The 25,043-nt window shown below is 33.9% G+C and overlaps 1 protein-coding gene across 1 annotated transcript; it reads right to left on the reverse strand.

Annotated features, from left to right (window-relative positions):
- Positions 1 to 1,001: 1,001 nt before the first annotated feature.
- LOC145600892 (uncharacterized) lies at positions 1,002 to 5,500 on the reverse strand. The gene is made up of 2 exons (XM_081656752.1): positions 2,703 to 5,500; positions 1,002 to 2,062 (listed from the first exon to the last, which is right to left on the reverse strand). Exons 1-2 carry the CDS (start codon positions 5,299 to 5,301, stop codon positions 1,614 to 1,616), a joined length of 3,048 nt encoding a protein of 1,015 aa, XP_081512878.1. The 5' UTR covers positions 5,302 to 5,500; the 3' UTR covers positions 1,002 to 1,613.
- Between the last annotated feature and the right edge of the window lie 19,543 nt (positions 5,501 to 25,043).

Raw genomic sequence — 25,043 nt, forward strand, 5'->3', positions numbered from 1 at the left:
CATATTATATGGCTATATTTTATAACAGATCGAATCAAATTAAATGGTAATAATAGCATTATAAACAACTCGATATGACTTGAAAAAAAAAAAAAAAAAAACAGATTTAAAGTTCGACTCTTATATATACAATAGTTTACATGACTCAATTTGAAATAGATCCAACCCGATACGAGTAAAACTATAATATTGTAGTAATTTTATACCATTCATAAAAAGTTTTTTTTTTTTTAAGGTCTGATCAAGTCCGGTTAGTTTTTAACACCTCTAAATAGAAACTAAAGTGAACTAAAAACAAATCTTATTACTCCGTACCTTTTACCAACATTAAAGTTTTGTATTTTCAACACTAAACCACACCTAAATATGATCCGGGTATGGGTGAATCATTAAAGGTTAAAAAAGTTTAATTATCAAGAATATTAACACTATTATTATTAGCATTACAATATGGTTGTCGTTGAGAAGAGGGCGACCAACTTTGAATATGGAGCAACTGATATCATACTCCAAGGCATTTACACCTTTCTTTTGACCATCCCAGTACTGGTCCTACTCTTTTAAATGACTTTAATAATAAAAGCATACCACTTTATTCAATCATTTTTTCTATTTTATTTTTTAAAATTTTTATAAATTATTTTTTGTTATTAATTTTCCAAGCACCCCACTGTCTCGGTAATGGGTAGGCACTGGCGCACTGCCCTTGAATCTCAATCTCTATAATCACAGCAATCCAAGCCAGTGTCCTATGGTACTATCACTACTACACTTAACATTACACAACTAAGTTTATTTAAAGCTCTAGGACCTATCCTTTCTTCGACATTATTTAATTCCTTAACTGTCTCTTGTACTCGTTTGATGTTCCGTTAACACTATTTTCAGATGTCCGGAAAATAATTGGTCACATGCAGTGATAATTTGGTGTTTAGAGAAAGGATGGAAAGAGTACGGCAAATATAAAGAGTAACTTCTTACTGAGTAATTAAGTTGATCTGTATTATAATTTGAAAAAATATGACTATTAATTTCAGACGAATGAATAGGTGAGTATAATTAATTTTCTATGCCCAATTGGCCTACACAGGTGAGCTGCCTAGTGGAGTGCCCAACAACTCCACTTTGAAGGATAAGACCGATCTTTAGACTCAGGCCCATCATTATTTTCTCTCTCCTGCATACATTATTTTTTACACTGAGACTGAGACACTGAGTAAGCGCTCTGCATCAGAAACTTCAGAGTTACAGCAGAAAAACCAGCAGCATTGTGATGAAACCAGGAAGTACAGTAGTACCCAAAAAAAAAAAAAAAAAAAAAAAATTGAAGACAAATGTTTTACGGAGTAGAAACCTTAATTTAATGGCTAAACCAACCAATACAAAACTGTACAACCCAGAAAAATCTTGAAGCAAACACATTTAAGACCTTAGTTAGCACAAACCAATCTCTCTAACAGTCTAACACTCCCAAACTCCCTTTTATCATTCTTTACCCACCCAAAAAAAACATGCTAAAAACACTGAAAATCAAGCTAGCTACTCTCAATTCTGATTATTTCGAGAGACGTAGCGAAAATTCTAGTAGTACTCGTGTAGAGGAGTAGAACACACTAAATACTAAGCAGATCTGGCGGGGGTGATTTAGGTGGTGGCTGGTCTTCCTTTGCAGGAGAATCTGTGGCATCTGTGGTAATTTGTTGGGGTGATTCCAAGGGAGAGGCGTCACCTTGCTTGGCAGATACAGGTGGTTTCGGAATTTCCAATAGTATTTGAACCACCTCTCGCATTGTGGGTCGTTCCACTGCCTGTTCTTCGACACACAACATGGCGACGTAGAATACGTGCATCACCTCATGGAGTGGAACTGAAGGGAGTCTAGGGTCCAAGATTTTCAGGACTCCTTCCTTGTTCCCATCAGTCATTTTCCTCACCCATTGAACTATATCAACTCCATCACCAAATTCACCAACTGGCTTCCTACCAGTTATGAGTTCCAAGAGAACCACTCCGAAGCTGTAAACATCACTTTTCTCGTCAACCTTCAATGTGTAGGCATATTCTGCATCATCAACCCAAAAATCATTAGCAATTAGCAACCAAAGTACGCCAAACTATTGTTTCGTTCGGTTGTTATAGCTAATCAATATTATATGATTAAACTCATTGAATAAGTAATAACAAGTACATATTGGAATATCAAGAATCTAAGAATCCATATTGAAAAGATCAAAGATTAGTGGATTACTTTAGAGGCTTATGAAAGATAATCTTGTATTATTTAGTCAATTCGTCACTGACAAGACCCACTGAAACTAATTAGTAGTATTTACAGTATTAAATAAGCTTTGATTATTTTCGGGATTTCGTTACAAAGTAGATCACTGTACTAAAGCATAACGAAAGCGACAGAATTGATATGAACTACCATTAGGTAAAGTGGGGAACGCATCATAAATGTATTTCCTTTGTAAATTTAAGTCAAAAAAAGGCTATAGCAACAAACCAGCATTGAGAAAGACATCCAAACAGAATCACAATCAACAACTTAATTCTCCTAAACCAGTCAAATATCAGGTACACAAAAATTCAAGTAATTTGACAAAATAGTATAAAACAGGCCAAATTTAGGCACCATAATCATCATAAAAAGTAGATTAATTAACTAAATTGCAAGGAATGTAGATTAGAATTATTTATACCTGGGGCAATGTATCCATAGGAGCCAGCAATAGCAGACATGCATTCTGAAGTGCCTGAATCTTGCAAGAACTTAGCAAGCCCAAAATCAGCAACATGAGCCTCATAACTGGAATCCAAAAGGATGTTGTTGGACTTGACATCACGATGAACAATCAACGGCGAGCAATCATGATGGAGATAGCAAAGCCCTTTGGCTGCCTCGATTGCAATCTTATACCTTGTATCCCAATGCAAATGACCGCCTTTCTTACCATGTATAACCTCACCTAAGCTTCCATTAGGCATGTACTCATACACCAACAGATTAGTCTCATGGTTCGAGCAGAACCCTAGTAATCTAACAATGTGCCTATGTCTAATCTTCCCAAGAGTCTGAATCTCGGCATTAAACCCATGATCATGAGATGAACCCCTACTCATTGCAGGAAGTCTCTTCACAGCCACTTGATCACCATTCGGCATATTTCCTTTGTAAACAATCCCAGCACCACCTTTCCCAATAATGTTATCTTCCTTCAAGCAATCCAAAACATCATCTGCAGTGAAGTCTAATCGTTGGAAGGCGGTCAGCTTCCATGCTCTAGACTCGCTTGCTTTCTTTAGAGAACGAGCCTTAATGATCGCAGCAATTGCAAAGATAATCGAACACAACAAAAGACCAATGACCAAGAGCAGCTTCAATGAAGCAGATAAGCCTTTACCATGACTTTGGTGTGAGGAACCAACAACCCCATTTTTGCAAGGACCCAAATAAGGTCCACATAAATCAGGATTACCCAAAAATGAAGTGTAATTAAAGTAGCTAAACTGCCCAGTTTCAGGTACCAAACCAGTGAAATTATTGTATGAAAAATCAACTGATGTTAAACTTTGCATACTAGAAATTGAACCAGGAATACTGCCACTCAAATGATTTCTCGATATATTTAAGTAATTCAATATCCTCATACCAGTGATCTCCTTTGGAATCTCGCCAGTGAGCAGATTCCGACTCAGATCCACGAATGTAAGCAGCTTACACTTACTAATCTCAGCCGGAATTTCACCGGAAAACCTATTACTACTAAAGTCAATTTTAGAAAGCTGTTGCAATTTCCCAATCTCAGATGGAATACTCCCACTAAACTTATTCCCATCAAGCAACAGCTTTTGAACACCAGAGAAGTTACCGATACTAGCCGGTAACTTCCCGGTAAGCTGATTATTCGATATCGAAATTTGACCAAGACTCGCCGCTACGGAACTCCCCGTCTCAGGGAAACCTCCGGTGAGAAGATTATCCTGCAACTCAACTTGGGTTAACTTAGGAAGACCAAACAAACCCTTAGGAATCGACCCGTTTAAGAAATTCTCACCCATTCTAACCCGGGTCAATGAACTACAACTACCCAAACTCTCAGGAATTGGACCGAGTAAGAAATTACCCAATGTAATTAGGGTTTCCAATCTCTCTCCTCTGCATAAATTTGGGGGTAAACTACCAGTAAGCTTGTTAGAAGAAAGATCTAGAAGCTGTAATTTACCATTAGTACCCAACTTTTCTGGGATACTTCCTGTAAAATTATTCTCCCATAATTGAAGAACCTCCAACTCCGGTAAATCTCCGATAAAATCCGGCACGGCCCCGTGCAATTTGTTCCGAAACAGATTCAGCAGAGTTAGATTCTTCAAAAGAGAAAAGGAAACAGGGATCTCACCAGAAAACAGATTGTTCGACAAATCCATGGATTTCAAACTATTTAAGGATCCCAACTCATTTGGGAGTGACCCAGAAAGAGTATTCACCTGAAGAAACAACGTATCGAGTTTCTGAAGTCTTCCCAACTCCGCCGGAAGTTCGCCGGATAATCCGCAGTTAGCACCGTCAAATCGAACTAACTCCGTCAAGTTTCCGATCTCGGGCGGAATCCCACCGGAGTAAGCATTAAAGTAACCAATGTAAAGTTCCTTTAACGAAGTTAAGTTACCGATTTCCGGCGGTATTTTCCCTTCAAGCTCGTTGCCGGAAACTGCAAGGTACTCAAGCTTCTCCCATTGACCGTACTCCGGAGGAATCTCGCCGGAAAAGTAGTTACCACCCAAGTGAAGATGCCTGAGCTCCGACATCTCAACGGCGGATAACGGCAGAGGTCCAGTGAGATTATTGTTGTAAACATCGAGAACATTGAGCTTTTTTAGGGAAGAGAGAGAAGAAGGGAAGGTTTCATTGAAGATATTGTTGGATAAATTAAGGTAACGGAGTTCAGTGAGGAGAGACAGAGACGGCGGAATAGGGCCGGAGAAGGAGTTAGATGCAACAGTGAGGTTTTGAAGGTTGGTTAAGAAGCCGATTTCAGGGGAGAGGATTCCGGTGAGGTTTAACCCAGAAAGATTGAGAGAAACGACGGTGGAATGGTGGGTGGTGGTGGAAGAGCAAGTGATGAATGGCCAAGTACAGTGATGGGTTGTGGTGTTCCAGGAGGAGAGAGAAGCTTGTGGGTCGTCTGAAATGGCGGATTTAATACCCAGTAAAGCTTTATGTTCTGGTAATGTTTTGCCATTGATGAAATGAAAGTGGAAGTGGAGAAGAAGGAAGAGAAGAAGAAGAGGGGTTCGCATTATTTTATTTCTGTTGTTGTTGGAGTTTTTGTCGGTTGATTGTAATGGCGGAAGAAGAAGAAGAAGAAGAAGAAGAAGAAGATGAAGGGGGGATTTGCAGGTAGTGAGAGAGAGAGAGTGAGGTAGGAGGAGGAGGAAGGGAGGGAGATGGAGCAAGAAGTGGGGTTTTTAAGTGAGTAATTCCAATTTGTGTTGCTTTTTTTGGGATTTTGAAATATTTTTTGGGGGGGTGATTTTTTATTTTATTTCGGTTTTGGGGTTGTTTATTTGTCGTTTTGTTGGAGTTGTTTGTAATTTTCTCACTATGGCTTCTACCCACATGGACCATGCATAATTTGCTTCTTACCTAAAAGTTTTTTTTTTTTTTTTTTTGCCCTTCGCTTCATAATAGGAGTAGCTTAAACATTTTATGGACGTAAATAGTTTTAAGAAAAAATTAGAAAAAAAATAATCCGAACTTAGAGGGATCATTTGCTTTCGCTAATCTCATATGACCATTTACTAAATGAAAAGGTTTTTTTTTTTGTTTGACCCTCGCTGACCACCCTTTCGAAAGGTCTTCACTTCTCCTTTCCGGTCCGACAACTTTCCCTTCTCCTCCCCTTTCTCTGGAAGCCCTCCTTTCCCGCCCTCCCCCTCCTTGCACCCGGCCACTAATAAAGTTATTTTTTTTCTCTCCTCTTTGTTTCGGTGGTGAGGGGTAGTGGAGAAAGGTTTTAATGGTGTGAGATAAGGAAGGGGAGGGTTGTCAGTGTTGGGGAAAGATAGGGGGTTTTGGTGGTGGAGGAAGAAGAGTAGGGTGGTTTTCATTCGATGAGGGGGGAGGGGGGTTATCGGCGGTGAGGGAAGGGAGGGGGTTTGGTGGTGGATGAAGGATTGAAGGGGAGGAGGGTGGTTTTGGTGGTGCGGTAGGGAAGGGGGGAGGGGGTGGTCGGCGGTGGTGGTGAAGTTTTATTTGTTTTATACTTCGTATTTACTTTTATTTCAGACCCGTTACATATTGATTTGTGTTAAGTATGGTTACCAATTGGGACATATGAAAGCGAATAACTCATAAAATTGGGATTGTTTTTGCCAAGTTTTCTGTACTTCTGATTGATTTGATGAGGCATTTTAAGGTCGCGACTACCTTTGTCAGTTATAGACTTTATCACCCATCGTATTTACTAAAAGGTCTACGATATTGTTGTAAATGTGGATAAATCGAAACTTAGCACTTATATAAACTTCATTCCATTTTTTCTTAAGTTAGGACTCAACTCCCCTGTACGTATACTAAACACTCATAATGATAGGCGTGTCGCGTACCTAACAAAAATAACCTAACAAGACCACTACTATGTAGACGGACAAGTAAGGGTCGGATCCCAAGAGACTATGGTTCAACTAATTAATTAGACTCAAGTAACTACTAAGCAAGTAACCAATCAATAGTGATATTCAACTAATCTAATGCTAAACAAAATAAACAAGAAGAATCAAGATGAAATAATTTAATTAATAAAAACATCCAGAGTTAAGTATCACCACTAGTATGAATAATGCAAAGATAAATCCCTACCCCAATTAATCAAAATAATAATACTCAAAGGAAGGACGTGCCCTTGAAAATACCAATAAACCCCTTCCGAGTATTTATGGCTTCTCTAAAATCCAATCAAACCTATTTCCATGGTATCATGCAATTTAGAGACATTAAACTCAACATCCATACAATCCTAGCAATTCATCCTACCTATTTCCATGGAGAATTTCATGCCCTTATTGAATTTAATCAAACCATCTAATCTCAACTTCCATTGATAAATAAGATACTTGGTTCAATCAATATCAAATTACGTCTAACCTAACATTGATAAATTAGCACAATTCAATAAGCAAAGCAATTAATCTAATTAAATGAGGAATTGGGGGAAATCATGCATTACTCATAACTAGGGTTCAACCTAACCCTAGAATATAAATCTACTCACTCATAATTAAATTAACAAAATAATCAAAAGACATAATAATATAGGAAAGAAGAAATACTTGAATTAATGGAATTGGAGATGAAATCTTGAACAAAGTAAATCTAAAATTGAAGAGAATTGTAGGATTCTTCAACTCAATTTAACGAGTCCAAAAAAGTGATCTAATGTGCCTAACCAAAGCCTATTTATATCCCTAGGAATACGTAAAGAAGTTTCCTAAAATAGGTCTTCCAAACCGCTTCAAACTTGGCTTCGATGCTTCGTCAGGTGATAGCCACGGGTTACCCAAAGCTGCTAGGACTTTGCCACGGCCAACCCGTGGTGTCTACTGATCTTGGTAGGCTTCTCTTGGGCATAAAAGAAGGAGCCACGACCAGGCCAAAACTTAATGCAACAAGCCACGACCAGGCCAAAGCTTAATGCAACAAGCCACGACCAGCCAAGGCTAGGCAATTTCTACACAATACTCCTTCGAAAACACCTTCAAGCTTGGAATATGACCATATGATGTTGGGCTCGTAATCTCCTACACGCTCCTAGCTCACTTAGCTTGCAAAGGTGCTCTTTTACGCGTAAATCCTATAAAATAAAGAAAGAGAGCACGAGGAGAGCAACATCGAAATATAAAGAAATATAGCTCTAAAAAATTAAATATATAGAGAAAATATGATAGAAACACTCAAATATAACATATAACAATGAGTATATAAATGTGTTATCACATAATAAAACAGACCAATTGACCAGATTAATTGAACAGATTGGTAAATAAAAAAGAACCCTAGCGACAATTTAGTAAAAAAAAAAATCCGACAACAAATTTGGTAAAAAAAAAAAAGCTAACTTCAAGCTAATTTTGAAAATTTCCATATTTATCTCACAAATAATACACAAAGTTACACATAATAGTTAAATTAATGGAGGTAGTACATGATATAATAAATTCATAAATGAAAGAATAATCGAGCCTATTTATGAGCTTTTCGAGTTGAGCCTAGCATAATCCAGATAATAAGCTTGTTGAAAACTCAAGTCAAACCCAAACCTAAGCTAAACCGCCGCGTACCGAGTTTTGATCAAGACAACGTATTCACGAATAGGCTAGGGTACGTGGTCTTTAATAATAACCACCCCTAGTTCTAGGTTTCAACTAGCATCAAGCTAAGGTTATAGTCAAACTCCGTTATTTTATTACCTTAAAGGAGGGGGAAAAAACGTTAACATACATACCAACTAAAATTAATCCACTTATTGTGATTTAAATTTGGAGAAATTGAGGCTAGCAATCTTAATTATGCTCGGTCTTCTTTAAAATTAAGGTCTTAATAACTATCGATTAATTCAGGGCGAATCTAGCTTTAGGGGAGTCTGTTTAAAAAGGATGTCTCAAGTTGACATCGCCATGAGTTAAGCGATAGTTGGGACCTATTCAAAAAGAATGTCCAGAGTTAAAACTGGTATATATGATCATATTTCCTCTAAATTTAGACTGAATTTGAGAATTTCAATTGTATTTGAACATATTTTGGCTCACCTCGCATTGTATGTGGGCAAATTAGAGGTGGTTATTGGACAGGGTAGCCCAATGATAATAGAGTCAGGGCCAAGCTTATAGGGCTTTTAATGGACAGGGCTATTAATGGACAGGGCCCTTATTGGGTAGGGTCAATATAGGGCCAACATGTTTTTCCAATTTAGTTGATAAAGAAAATACATAATGAAAAAATAATTATATAGATTAATTTGTATTTAATAATGGCTTTATCCAATATTTATTTTAATTGATATTTTGTAGGCCCGCTCATTATCGACCCGCGACCCGCATTGGCCCGACCCTATATTGACCCTATAAAATGTGACCCTCTTTGACCCTAACCCGCAACCGACCCACACCGACCCTGACCCGACCCGCCCAATAGCCAGGTCTAGGGCAAATGTGGTCACAGAATTCGACTTTTTGATAGTATGACTGTATGAGTACGTTTGCATTGCCTACCATGAGGCAAAGAGGCATCATCACACTAACAAGTAACAACACATCAACATTATTTATAACAATCACATCCTAACTTGTAAATTATTACTCTTTGCTCATTGAAAATTGAGGACGGTTGTGAGTTGTGATGGAGCTCCCTATTCCTGCAATATTGTTGTATCAAAATTTTATGATTCGCGGCTTCGATTGATCGGTTGATTATTATAAATGTTGTATCCTAACATGTGCGAAATGAACTATAATACTTTTAATTCAAAAATAGTCGTGTTTATTTTACAATGTTATTAAAAATGTCCGAATATTTTCTAAAATAGTAATAAAATTTTGGAGTTTGTTTAATTAAAAATAATACAATATTAGTATTAGAGTCGGTTTGGTTATATTTGTTAATATTGTATTTATATTAAGTTTATTTAGGAGTTTAAGGCAAGTTATGTATTGTGTATATATATGTGAGTAATATCAATATAAAGGTCAGGCCGTTTACTCCACAATATTCTTGAGTTTAACATGGTATCAGAGCCTCTCTACTCTCTAGAGAATTTTTCGATCTTGGTTTGTTCTTCCGCTTGATTGTTTATTCCGCAAATTTGTGAGATTAGGGCTTCGATATTTCTTGATTTTTTTTTAATAATCATAATTGTTGAAATTAGGGTTTCTAATCCCTAAATTTTTGGTTGGGGTTAATTGGTGCGCTTCTGGTTTGTGCGTACTGAGTTCGATTTGTTATCCATTAATAACTAACATAAGTACTTAACACTTTCACTACTTGAGATTGTTCTTACCAGGCTTTCTTGTCCTCGGCCTTCAGATAGGATGCTACTTGTTGTTTGTGTACATATACTCTTAATTGTAATTATATTAAGGGTTAGAGTAATGTAATGAAATATTGGAAAACTGACACAACCCAAAATTCCAGATGCTAATTGTACTTTGAATTAATTTTTTGAAGCATATATGACCAATATCAAACTATTTTCTTTTTAAGCAAATTAGGTTAAAATTTCATGTAATGCACGGTTGTTAAATATTTTTGACAATAATGTTACAAAATATAAAGTATATAAAAATAAATAATTTACTTAATGATTTTTTTTATTTTAAAAATAAAAGTGAAAAAGGCGGGAAAAATACTCACAAGGTAATGATAAGTGTAATTGATTATTCACTTTTGATATAAGTTAGGGGTTGTTTATATATACTGAACTGAACTGATTGGAGCTTAACTGAACTGAATTGAATAGAGCTGAAATGAATATTTTAAGAGAGAAGGAAATTAGGAGCTGAACTGAACTAAACTGATTGGAGCTGGACTGAACAGAAGTGAACTGATTGGAGTTTAACTGAATTGATGAACTGAGCTGAAATTAAGCTGAAGTGAACAAACCCTTAATAGCTTAGATAGATTAATCCAACTAAATTGTACCGAACTAATTGGCTCAATAATTTGGCTCGCCATAACTTGAACTGAACCCAATTCGAAAATGCTTTTATTTAAATCATTTCCCATCCTAATGAATAATAGTTGTGAAGATGATGAAATAGGCGTCCACCAACCCCACAAAATCACCAATCTCGTGTGATATAAAAAGAAGGTGAGAAAATCACATATATGAACCATTGGATTAGATCATCTACTGAAGCCAAGTCAGTCAAATTGGTAAAAAATAAAATAAAATGACATAATTATTGGTGAAATTGCGGTGTGACAATGCTAGCTAGTATCGCTAATCAAAGTGAAGCAAGGACGTGTTCATAATTTTACGACAAAAGACTCACTTTCTAAACACCTTTTTACATACTTTAATAAAGCTTATTTTGGTAATAAGATTATTGCAATGTAGATAACGAAATGTTATAATGGAGCATCCAATGTCCCTCCAATTTTAATTGTATTTCAACTTTATTGGCTTTCCTTTATGGCATGATTGAGTATATAAGCTTCATTTTTATCAAAATTATGCATAGAAATAGTAATTAGTTAAAGGGAGAGAACTTTATTATATCAAGTCAAATCGAATATTTGGTATCAAATTTATCTAAATGGATGATTTCAGATATTATGTAACCATCTTTAACCTCAAACTGAAAATATTATTATCGTATTCTTTTAGTTATATAGAATCAATTATCAATTATAATATACCTTTCAGTTTTTAATTAATGAATTTATGGGAAAAAAAACTCGTATATAACTTTGCAAATTCTATCGACATCTCAGTAGTCAGTATAACAGTACATTTATGAGTATTACTTTAATTTCAAATGAATGGGTTATATATGTTTCATACTAGCATGCAATGTAAGACCATCTTAGTTATCTTAAGGCCTGTTGTCATTGACTGAACTCAGCTGAATTGAATTGAACTGAACTGAACTGAGCTGAACTGAACTGAAATGAATAATTTATAAGAGAAGGAAATTAGGAGTTGAACTAAACTGAACTGAACTGAACTGAACTGAGCTGAGCTGAACTAAACTGAACTGAAATTCAACGTATGAGAACAGGCCCTTAGTTGCTATATACTTCACGAAGTAACATTTGTAAGCAATAACATGACATGTAATTGTTCAATGTTCCATATAGACTCTCATAGCTAATTAATTTGTGTTACTCTACATGTGAATTCTTCTTTTGTTCCAAATTAAATTACAACTAGTAATTAGACTTTTGTATTAATAGCCATAAATTTTACAAGTTCGGCTTTTTGTTGGGTGCATGATATAAAACCTAAAAACATAAAATAATATATGAGATGAAATACATTATTACATTACCAAAAAATTTTAAAAAGAATAAACAATAATAGTCCTACCGCGAAACACGATACATTCATCACCCCAAATGTTTAGTGGAGAAGTGTCATGATCAATTTCAACAAGCAAGTAGATATTATACACATCACTGGGACATGCATAGTTTGCGTTATTTATATAGACAGATTAAGAGAAATATAATGCTAGTCAAGCTCCCTTGGGCCATAGATACTAATTATAGATTATGGATATCCTTATCAATCATAATTTGATATGATTCAAATAAAAATGTATGTCTTCCATACAATTGGATTCTCTTAAACGGACTATCTCCATTATTTTGCCTCCTCACAACTACTAGTAAGTATGGGCGTTAATAGAGCGAGCCGAGATCGAAGTTGAGGTTGCTTAGGTAGTCAAGCTTAGCTCGTTACACTTGCATGAGAGCATGAGCTGAAGTTCAGACTGTTTCGAGTTTTCCTTATAGAGTACGTAGTCCAACTAACTAATTAACCTCCCATAGTAATGTTTTTGGTCTTATTTTTTATAAGTATCTCACCAATATGATTTATATGTAATTAGTAATTTTAGTTAGATATTAGCTAAAATTAATATTGAGTTATTCACAAACTTCTTAAGTCGAGCTCGTTGTGCTCGCCTCATGAAAATTTAATTTAGCACGATTGCACAAATAATTCACCAATTACATAGGTTTGGTAACACCTGTAGTTGCAAAGTTGAAAGTGCCAAAAGTTTATTTTTTTTTTTTACTCCCAAAAAATACTTGACTAGGGGCAATACCGCAATAGCACTAGCTAGTTGTAGTTGGTGAATGGAGATCACTATTGCATGGACAAAGTTACGTACTATACAGGCCTACAGCCTAATAAGCTACATACATGAACGAACACCTGATATTTGTCGAATATTCTCTTTTTATCATTGCTCTATTGGGTTTGAAATTAGAGCAACACTATAAAACCTATTGGATTATTTAATTTAATTTCTTTTAGATGGATCCAATATGTACATGAAATTAGAAAGCCGGTGAATGTGACTAATATTGATAATATGTCGCTAATAATTACAAAATTGGGTTGAAGGAACACACTCAAAACAAAACAAAAAATTTAACCAAATTCTGGTCTATTGAAGTGAGTTTCTTTTAAAATTAATTTTTAACATACATAGAGTAATTTTTTTTATTTATTTTTAAATAGAGCTGTTATGTATGTAATGAATAGATAAAGAGTAATGTACGTATGACCTATGTTAAGGCCTTTTCTTCTAAACTGCAAAAAAAAAAAGGGGGTCTTTTCTTCTAACTTGACATGTACAATACGAGTATTAAATTTAACTTCAGTTTTTCACTAATAAAAACCAAATCTTTACTTATCCTGTGAAGATTTTTTTTTTAATATTTAACACATAAAGATATTACGGACGGAGTATTAATACTACAAGTATTTTTCTATGAGTAGCAAACAAAGATATTTGCTACTCTAGGCTGTTTCTATCAAGCAAGGAAAAAAAAAAAACAATCATCCCACATTAAAATATGAGAGGGAGTGAGGATATACTTGCAAGAGTTGCAACACACTTTCCTGACACACTATATGAGGAAGTGATTACAAAAGATACGGAAATTAGTCTAAGAAAATTTAACTATAATAATCTATTTCTTTCTTCTAATCAATGGTAATATTATTGTGATTAATTTACCCGGTAATAACCTATTCTAATAATACCTTTTTTAAAATTTTGTACCGATAAAAATGGTATGTTGTAACTTGTAAGAAAACGGAGAAATATAATATCGGTGAGTGCTTCATAATTTTTCTTTCACCTATTGATTTTATTATGAAATTTGATACAGTGTAATTTTGTATGTATTCAGACTCTCATTGGAGTATTGGACTCGATATGAAATAGACAACAAGACTATAATTGATCAAACAATGAATTAAATTAACGAAAGGACCTTGTTTGATTGGTTAGATTCTACCAACGTAACGTTCCTCGATATTTCATCCATGTCAAAAATTTCAACAACTCCGTACCGTAGAGTCAAGCTCTTGATTGCCCAAGACATCATTAGACATTAGTGCTAAGCCTTTGCTTTTACAAGCTTGGTCGATTTGTGGTCTATCTTTTTTTTAACAAATTTGTATATTCGTTATTCAATGTCCTCTCATAGCTTTCTTCGTTTTTACGGGTTAAAGAACAAAGTATATACCTCCGTTTATATTTTAGTTGACATATTTCTTTTATTAAGTTTGTCAACACACAATATTTCTAATTGTCAACATTGTAAAATTTTAAAAAGTGTATATATCAATATATCAATAAAATTTACAATGAGACGACGAACAAAATCCTACATGATTATGTTTTATCGTACCTAGCTATAAATGTCATAAGCTAATCAAATTATAGTTTGTAAATTTAAAAAGTCAAAGTGTGCAATTAAAAAGAAAAAAAAAAAAAGTGGTTCATTATTACGAAGTACGTTGTTGACTTGTTTTATCAAAAGTATACTATATAGACTCGTACAAGAATTTTTTTTCTTGAGGACAATAAATTAATTAGTTAATTATTATTAGAAAAGGTTTATTATCCATTTTTTAATCGATCATAAGTCTTCAATCCTTCATTTTTAATTAAAATCCGCTAAACAAAAAAGTTTGAACAAATACATGAATCATGACAAAATGTGCTCTTAATTTGTTGATTGTAGTGAAACATTTAGTTAGAAAAAAGGGTTTTTCCATTAAAAATAGGATTTGAAGGTTAAAGTAAATAAATAAGACAGATTGATGGAAGAGATATTGGAGAGAACCCCACTAACATAGTCTAAAACAAAGTTTCATGTAAAAATTAATTGACAATAAGTAGTCCATTTGAGTTAGTTATAAAGTGAAAATTATTTATTTTATCATTCAATATAGACACATAATAATGCTCACCCTATATTTAATACGTACGTAGTAGTAGAACGGAGTATAAAATCTATATCTATACTATATATTAAAAGGCGTTTCTAAGAACGTTCATGTGCCACGCAGTCCCTTTTTGTTGCGCCACGTCATCTTCTTAATATCTCATGATGCCACATCACCCAAACAACCAACATTATTGAATATAAAAACATAAGGATAAGGGGGATCGAACCCTCAATCTCTTACAACAAGAATAACCATTCCACCATCTAAGCCAATTATCAAGTATATTATTAATATGTAAAAAAATTATATAAGTGCAAACCACAAGAATCAATTGAAATAAAATATACTAAAAAAAAAACTCAATTTTAGTTTGACAATAATAATTATTATACAATTTTAAAAAGTCTTTTAAAAAACTTATTGATTGCATGTCTACAACAGTAGCAACCCGGAGCAACGCCCGGGCTACTCACTAGTTATAGATTAATGGTTGGGTAAGATCACCCTAGCTAGTTTATTTCATTAATACTACTCGTAGTAGATTTCGTAGTCAAAACTATAGAGCAGTACAAGATATCATAAGGTTTCCTTAAGCTACCACCCGAGCCCATTTTGATCTACCTCCCACCACCATGCACATCCACCACCAATCTACCATGCACATCGTGGGACCTACCCAATTTCCAATCCTTTCTTTAATGACATGAATCATATACAACTAATACAAGCATTAGTTAATTCAATGACATATATAAATTAAAACAACTACAATGGCAATATATACCATCAAATCATTAGAACTAATCAAGTCATTTCATCTCTTGTTTGCTCAACTAATTATTTAAGCCACCAAACAAGCAATATGACATACGTAGATTAAACTAGCTTCACACAAAATAGATCATTAACAACTTGCAAACTTCTCTGCCATGGCTAAAACACAAGAATTAGGCCAATAAGGATGGGTTTATAGAAGGGAATGAAAATAATACGCATGGTAGCTCATAAAGAAAGAATAAATATATTCATGTTCATGACATGCATATGTGATACAGGCATACAGCCACTTAGAGTGTGCTCATCACATAAATTAAATTTGGAAATTTGTCAAAAACATAATACAAACTTTGATTGGATGGTCCACTCTAAACTATAACTCGACCTTTTGATTATCCTACAATAATTCAACATTTAGCATTAAATAGCTTCCGATTGTTGCTAATCAATTTTAGCAGGTTAAGTGATACAAGCTGTTATATAATGTTTTTTTTTTTAAAAACATTAAAAAAAAAAAAACAAAAAAAATTGATATATAAGAAATGACATAGTAAGACTAAAACATACAAAAGGATGAATTAAAATAAGAATTTGAAGCTCGAGAAAAGAAAAAAAAAAAAAAAAAAAACTAGAATAGAGACAAAGAGCACAATGAAAACCTAGTGCGTACTAGTTCAATTCCTCCATGGCATTTGTAAATCATTACACGTCAAAAATTAACACTTTTAGACCGTAACTAGTCAAATGTAATTGTTAGAGGATCAACTCAATCAAAAACTTAAGCTAATGGTTGGGGCTCAAAAATATGTTTTGTACTATCACTCCCCCTCACATGAAAGGTCCTTTAGGCTTGAAATGTGGATGCAACACAGGGCCTCCCATACCCGGCCCGAATTAATTCCACTTTTGAAGGAGGGGTGAATGAGATTCAATTCGAACCCATGACCTTTATGTCACGTTAGCTTTAATACCATGTTAAATTTCGAAACAATGTGAAATGGGTATAGACAATCCGAACAAGGAGGAGGAGAGTTTGGTCCACAAACAAGGCTTTGAAGCTTCCATACTAAAACCAATTGGCAATAGTAAGAGGTACTCCTTTACCTTATAAAGTGAAACCATCTCTCCTCTTTCTTCAATGTGGGATACTCATAAGTGGGCAACAATGGGTTTCAACACTCCCCCTCACTTGTAAGTGTCCTTAGAAATTAAGAGCTAACTGGATAAGGCTAGATCAATAATCCTCTTAGGGGCTGGACATCCCGTCGGTTAAATCCTTATCCATTAGCGATTAAATACCCAGTTTAGAAGAGACCCACAACCTAGGCTCCGATACCATATTCTTGGGTCTCAACTATAAGCTTAAGTTTTTAATTTAGTTGAGTTGGTCCTTATGGTATCGGAGCCAGCGTGACATAAAAGTCACGGGTTCGAATCTCATCCACCCCTATTTTCAAGTGGAATATTAAGCGCTGGGTATGAGGAGGGCCCATGCTGCATCAACACTTCTAGCCCAAACGGGCTCTCGTGTGAGGGGGTGTGATAAAATATAAAACATATTCCTGGGCATTAACCACCAGCTTAAACTTTGATCATTGTTATTCAAAAAAGGATATGATCTAACCAATTAAAACAATTGAACCAGTAAAAAAAAGGTACTAATTTATACTACTAAGAGTAAAATATAGTTGGGTAACATATATATTGGGTTGTTGTAGGTAGAATGGGGATAGTGACCTAAGTAATAATGAAGTAAGAGATTATACTCCGTATATTAGAAGGGTGAGTACCTGAGTTTGAAGATGGCCTGGGCTTGGGTATCATCATAATAATAAGTGAAGGAAGGCGGTGAATTGGGTAACAGGGCAACTATATTATATGTGTGGGTGTTAGTACTGTTCTATAAATGTTGGCAGTGACAGATGAATATTTATGCACCAACTCTGAAATTATAGCTTATTGAGTTGGTGTTACTGCTCTACAATATATTATAAGATTCATACATGTATGATCAGTCTACTTCAACAATTTAATACACTACATCCTTAGGTCAGTTTTATTTTAATGCATGTAAGCTACGTACATCCAAAAGAAAGGTTATACTTATTTACAGTACATGTTTAACAATATTATGTGCTTTATGTCGTGGCCTCGTCGCTCTTTCTCTAGTTCCTCCATCTCAATTCTCGAACCTTTGCCTTCATTGTTATCTCATCCGTTGTCACATGTGGGCGGAGACAAGAAGATTAAGCGAGAGAGACAATAATATAAAGCACATTTATTAGTAAATTACCCGCAATCATAACTGAGTAAATAACTAAGAACTTGAAATATGCTAAAAAAAATTAAAAATTTATGTTGTATATCTGCAGTGGGAAAAAAAAATACAGTATTAAATTTTCTTGTTGAAAAGCGATGCAATATTTATGAAAATTATTCACAAGATAATTATTAAAACAATTCTAATGAACATATGGATTATGTATTAGATGTAGTGTTTTGTTTAAGGGTATTGAATATTTTCCGAATTAAAGGGCAAGCCAAATATTCTTTATGTAACGAGAAACATAATCTTGTAATGTTTCCTTACAGTTTTCGACCGTTCCACATGTGCAGTTTTCTAAATTCAGTAGAGAATAAATAAAATTCATCAAAAGACAAGAGCTTGCATGCCAAATTAGGTACTATTTAAAATGTGAAAATTGTACGATCAAACATTTCATAGATCTCCTAAGTAATGTCATGACAAAAAAATCACTAAAATGTTGGACTAGCATTATGAATCTATGATGATGCCATTGATTATATAGAAAAGTTTGATTTGATTTTATTATTAGCAGTTTAATCTACAAATAGATTTGGTTGTTAGTACAAAATCATTTTAAATATTACTATCCTTGTTCATATAATTCATAAAATTTTTCCCTTTGCATATTATTTGAAATTGATTCATAAATTAGTTCACAAAGAACGGGTGAGGCCTAATTAGTTTTTTACGGGTAGGTTTGTACTTTCACTCATACATTGTTGATTAATCGATTATATTAAGGGCCTGATCATATTTAATTAATTTCAGTTCAGTTCAGCTCCAATAAGTTCAGTTCAGTTCAGCTCCAATCAGTTCAGTTCAGCTCTTAATTTCCCTCTCTCATAAAATATTCATTTCAGCTCAGTTCAGTTCAGTTCAGCTCCAATCAGTTCAGTTCAGTTCAGCTCTAATCAGTTCAGTTCAATTTAGTTCAGCTTAGTTCAGTAAATGTGAACAGGCCCTAAGGTTTATTTGCACCAAAGCTAAGTGCACATACGTTACAAATAGGTGTATCTAAAGGTAAATAAAGCTTCCTCAATATATATATATATATATATATATATATATATATATATATATATATATATATATATATATATATATATATATATATATATATATATATATATATATATATATATATATATATTTTCGTTTGTTTTAATTTGGCTTATCAAATGAGCAGATTGGTTTCCTTGAATGCACCTAACTCTACATGCATGCATATAAGAATTTTCAACATTATAGACGTCATAAGTAAAACCTGGCAACAATTATCTAATTCCTAATACGAATTTAATTGCTCACAAGTACTCTCAATCACTCTAAATATAAAGTTTAGCCATTTAATTGAGCTAAATAAATTCCAAAACAGATAGACACATAAAATTTGTCACCTTCAGTCAAAAGAGTCCATATCAGATTTAAATAGAGTGCTATTTGGGACTTTGGTTGGAAGTTCTTTTTCTCATAAATCTTGGGGGATTTAATGATAAAAATAATCAAATAAAATTTACATATCCACAATTATGTGAATTGAAAATAAGATTTTATGATAAATTTTCCTAAATAAGTTAGGAGTAATGAAAGCTAGATTAACTATAAGGTGAACTAAATACGGCCTTAGTAGTGGAGGAGAGAAATTGGATAACGTGTTTAGAAATGAACAAATCCAACTGAAATTACTGCTCAAGACTGAAGAGGCCCATCTGACAAAGAAGCATTGTCTAGGGCTCGTTTCATGGTCACACAATATGGTAGATGATTGGACCCATAAAGTGGTCCAACTGAACTGAAGATTTAGGAAGTTGAATAGGTAGTTAGTGGGAGCTTGGACTTTCTTTCGTCCCTATTTCACTTCTTCACTACTTAACTCCATTTTATCTCTCTTAGATAGGGATTCAATGCACTTGAACATGTGAGGAATTATTGCGATATGATACATAGTAAAGTAACAATGACGATGAAGAATACTATAGATTTTTAATAGGACTAAGGGCTTGTTATGATTGACTGAACTGAACTTATTGGAGCTGAACTGAACTGAATTGACTTGAATTTTTTATGAGAGAAGGAAATTAAGAATTGAATTTATTGGAGCTGAATTGAACTAAAATAATCCGAAGAGAACATGCCCTAAGCGAATATATTCATGCTAACGTAGTTGATTGATGTATGAGTTTTAAAGATATATTATTGTTTCTAAACTTCTATATTGAAAACCTTAAAATTTTGGATCCTTGAAAATAGCCTTTAGAACTTCATGTAAAATAAAATTAAATCAAAACTATGGCATACAATCAAAATTAAATCAAGAGGGAACTCAGCTGAGCATTACAAAAGTTGAAAAGTTTAAACTATCAAAACTATATATGGCATAATGTTGATTGGAATTTTGGGACCAAGCCAACATCAATAATTGTTTCTAGTTACCAATCGGTCAGTCTCTTCTAGAAACCTCATTGGTCCTTTTCAATTCAATTTGGGCACCTTATGGCTCTTTTAAGCTGAATTTTGGTGGTAAGTATACACGAAGTACGTACTTATTTTGTTTTGGGGTGGTTGGCACTAGTTGGAAAATTGATCCTAAATATACGAGTATATTGAAAAAATGAAAACCTTTCAAATCACATATATATGCAATATCGAAATCTCTTAAATTAAAGTTCAACTATAAATTAAAATATTAGAGGCATTTATTTTCTTTCAAACCCAATTAGAAATAAAAATTGATCCTTTAGTAATTAATCGACAACATGAAGTAAAAAAAATTAATCGACAACATGAAGTATGTGTGAAAGTAACTAATTTTTTAAATGTAACGAATACTCAGTTTAACCTTGCATAATATAAGGAATTAAATTGAGCAATTTGATATGGGATCTTTTGTGTGAGGTCTTGTTCAATTATTTTCATATAACAATTTATACAAATTGCATAAAACATCCAAACGAATGAATATGAAAAATTGAAAAGTTTGTAGCATCATTTCAGGTTGATTTCGAACTACGTGGTCTATCTTCAATGTGGAACCAAGTATATTTTTTGTTTTGTTTCATAAATAGTGATAGATCAAAGAATTCTTTTTGTAAAAAACTTAAATTCGACAAATTGCCAGCTCTCCTAATATTTTTGTCTCATATAAATAGTTTCATATAGTCTCTATCACAAAGAAGCAAAAAGAACAATAATTGAGTTCATCTTCAGAAATTATTATTGCATATTATGTAAAAAATTTCCATAACATTTTGCAACTGTATGTTAGATTAAAGTAGTTCAAATTCCGTCTTATTAGCTGTATATATACTCGTATTGTCTTTTTGGGGGTGTTTAATTATCTTTGCTCAGACATCATTGTTCACGAGTTTTTGCTTTAGAAGTGGTGCATCCATATTTGGGATGTAGGGTCGATCTTTAACCATTTTAAATGATCGAGAAAATATGTGTGATGGGGCAGTTAAACACAGAAAACTTAGTGGAGTTGGATATTCGATCAAGTCTAGAGACTTCTATCCTAATCATGCACATTACACAAAAAATCTACTTGTATTACACAAGAATTATGGCAATAACAAACACTATCCTGAGAAACAGCAAATAACATGGCATTCATATAAATATTTTAAAAATTAACATAGGTAACACTTAGTTGTGAATTATATCACTAAGTAGTTGGAATGGTAGTATAAACGGTTATATGAGAGACCATAATAGAATTATTTATTATTTTCAACTTAAGCAAAAATAATAATAATTCTATTATTGTTGGTGATGGTAGCAAAATTCTAATACTAGTACATGATTATGGTCACGATTCCTTAGATCACAACACAATTCAACTAAAAAATATCCTCCATGTTCCCAAACTTGTCAAAAATCTCATCTCAGTTAGAAAATTCACAATTGATAATATATAATGTGTCTATTGAGTTTGATCCTTGTGTGTTTTCTGTGATGGACTTGCAGACAGGGAGTAAAATAGTGAGATGTATTAGCAGTGGCGATCTCTACCCTTTCTTCACCGATCGTCAACTCCTTTCAACCTCTATCCCGTCAGCTTTTGCAGTTATATTGTGAATTATTATTTTGTTGGTGATGGTAGCTAGCCAATCTAACAATATATTGTTGAAGCCAACATATGTAATACTTTGTATGTATTAGGTTGTGAATTTGTACCATTGATAGTGCAGTGCAACGGTATTATAAATAGTTGTATTGGTACTAAAAAGATTATAATGGTACAGTACACTAAATTTCAAAAATTAAAGTGTTGTAACACGGTCCCATCGCCTTATATTGTTGTACAAAATGTCTAAAATCACCTTGATTATGCATTTGATTTTGCATAACAATAATGCTTTTGGAATGCCTCCACTACCCTAGTATTTTGCTTCTTTAATATTGCAGTATGAAGGGATCTCACACACCTATATTTAAATAGAGATACGAGTATGTGGTTAAAGAATAGTACTAAAAGTACAAACGTAGTAAGGTCTAAGACATCTAGCTAGATAAACCCAAACAGGAAATGGAAATGGATTGAAGAAGTTAATAGACCTTTCAAATAGAGCTTAAAGCCTAGTCCAAAATCATTTCTAACCTTACTAGGCCCAACATGGTGGAATCTCGTCCAAATAACCCTAAACTACCCTTTGTGGACCTAAACTGACTTAAAATTTTACATTCTATGCTCAAACCTAGGGCGGAATGCTTGAACATGAAAGGATGTCAGTGGGGCGGGTCAAGTATGAGACCCGCTCCAGTGGGACGGGGATGGGTCTCAGTTTGGCGGGTGGTGGGGGCGGGGATGGGGATTAAAACCACACCCGCCATGGGTAATGGGCCGAGGGTGATTTTTAAGTTGTACCCGCTCCATCCCCGCACCGCTCCATCCGCCCCACTTCGTACCCGCCCCATCCCCACCTCATACCCACATCTATATATCTTTAAAAGCAGAATTATATACTTTGTACTACACTTATATTATAAACAAAAATGTGTGTAATATTAAGAATTCCTTTTATTATTATTACTGCTACTGCTACTGCTACTGCTACTGCTATTATTATTATTATTATTATTATTATTATTATCCGTATTAATTATGTAGGATTGTGTATTTGAAAGACGGAGATTAGGTGGGTCTTGGGTGGGGATTAGGCGGGTCTTTGGTGGGGATTAGGTGGAGATGAATATCCAAGTGGGGGATGGGGCGAGGATGGTTTGGGAGTAGTACCCGTCGGGGCAGGGATGGGGATGAATGTTGGATCTGCCACGGGGATAGGGATGAAAATTTTAGGTGGGGGTGGGGATCAGATGGGGATGGGAAGGCCAACATCCGCCCCGCCCCATTGACATCCCTACACATGATGTGAAATTTTACGTTAGGAAACCACCGCACTACGCTGGTTGCCACACAAATAGAACACAGGGAACTAGTAATTGGTTAATAATTGTCAATAAAATAGAAAAAATTTACTTAGGGCCTGTTCACTTCAGCTTAATTTCAGTTCAGTTCAGTTCAACTTTAATAAGTTCAGTTCAGTTCAGCTCCAATCAGTTCAGTTCAGTTTAGCTCTTAGGGTTTGTTCTCATAAGATTATTTTCAATTCAGCTTTAATAAGTTCAGTTCAGTTCAATTTAGTTCTATTCAGTTCAGTTTAGCTCTTAATTTCCTTCTCTTATAACATATTCATTTAAGTTCAGTTTAGTTTAGTTCAGTTCAGTTTTGCTCTAATAAGTTCAATTTAGTTTAGGTTAATCAATGAGAACATACCCTTAATTTCCTTCTCTCATAAAATATTCATTTCAGCTCAGTTCAGTTCAGTTCAACTCCAATCAGTTCAGTTCAGTTCAGCTCCAATCAGTTCACTTCAATTAAACTCATTCAGTAAATGTGAACAGACTCTTAGTATATAAAAATTATGTACAAATAATATTTAATTATGTAGCAGTATAAGGAAAATGATTAAGGGCTACATATAGGCATTAAATACACTTCTAAAAGTGTACAAATTTAGGAATTGATAACAAATTAAAAATATGTGCAAATCAGTGTAAGAAGGCTCTGTTCACTTCACCTTATTTTTGCTGAACTGAAATTTTTTTTACTAAACAAATTATATTTGCTGAACTTAAATTATTTTTACTGAACAGAAATTAATTTTTACTAAACTGAAATTATTTTTGCTGAACTGAAATTATTTTTTAGCGATTATTTATTATATTTCTTCTTTAAGAAAACTGAACTTATTTTTACTAAACTAATTTTTTTTTTTACTGAAATGAAATTAATTTTACTAAACCGAACTTATTTTTGCTTAAATGAAATTATTTTTACTTAATATTGTGAAGTGAACAGGGCCTAATTAATACTTAATTTTTTTTTAATAAAAATATGTGTACATCAATGTATTAATGATAAAAAAGTAAATACATTTACGGAGTAAAATAAACATTAATTACACTAAAATTTATTCATATATTTGTCATCCAAAAGTTTTGGGTGAGACGGACTCACGTGAGTCCACTATCATGTTTTTGGTGTTGCGGGCCTCGTGATCGGGTTTAGTTAGCCCGCGCCTTTATATTGGACTTTTGTTATTGAGCCCGGTCTCACGTGAGTCCGGTCTCACACAAAACCTTTTGATTTGTCATTAATTCAAAAATTTACATTATTTAAGAAAGTATATTTAATGCTTAAGGACTATATATAGCATTGCCTGCAGAATGAGTACAAGTATAAAGTACTCCCAGAATAAAGACTATGGTTAATAATCCCAAAGAAACAAAACATAAAAACGATTCTTTGTGTCGAGATCGAGTTAATGAATTATATACTCTACTTACTACTCTGTAAATAATAAACATGAAGCATGCAGAAATATAAATATAAACATCAAGGCAGTCGGGAACAACTTGGTTAATTTTTATGTTAGTCATGTTAAGTGTAATGGTAATGTAGTTGTGCACTACTCTGTGAGGTT

The sequence above is a fragment of the Chenopodium album genome, chromosome 21 (assembly GCF_948465745.1).
Source record: "Chenopodium album chromosome 21, dcCheAlbu1.1, whole genome shotgun sequence".
NCBI classification, from domain to species: domain Eukaryota; kingdom Viridiplantae; phylum Streptophyta; class Magnoliopsida; order Caryophyllales; family Amaranthaceae; genus Chenopodium; species Chenopodium album.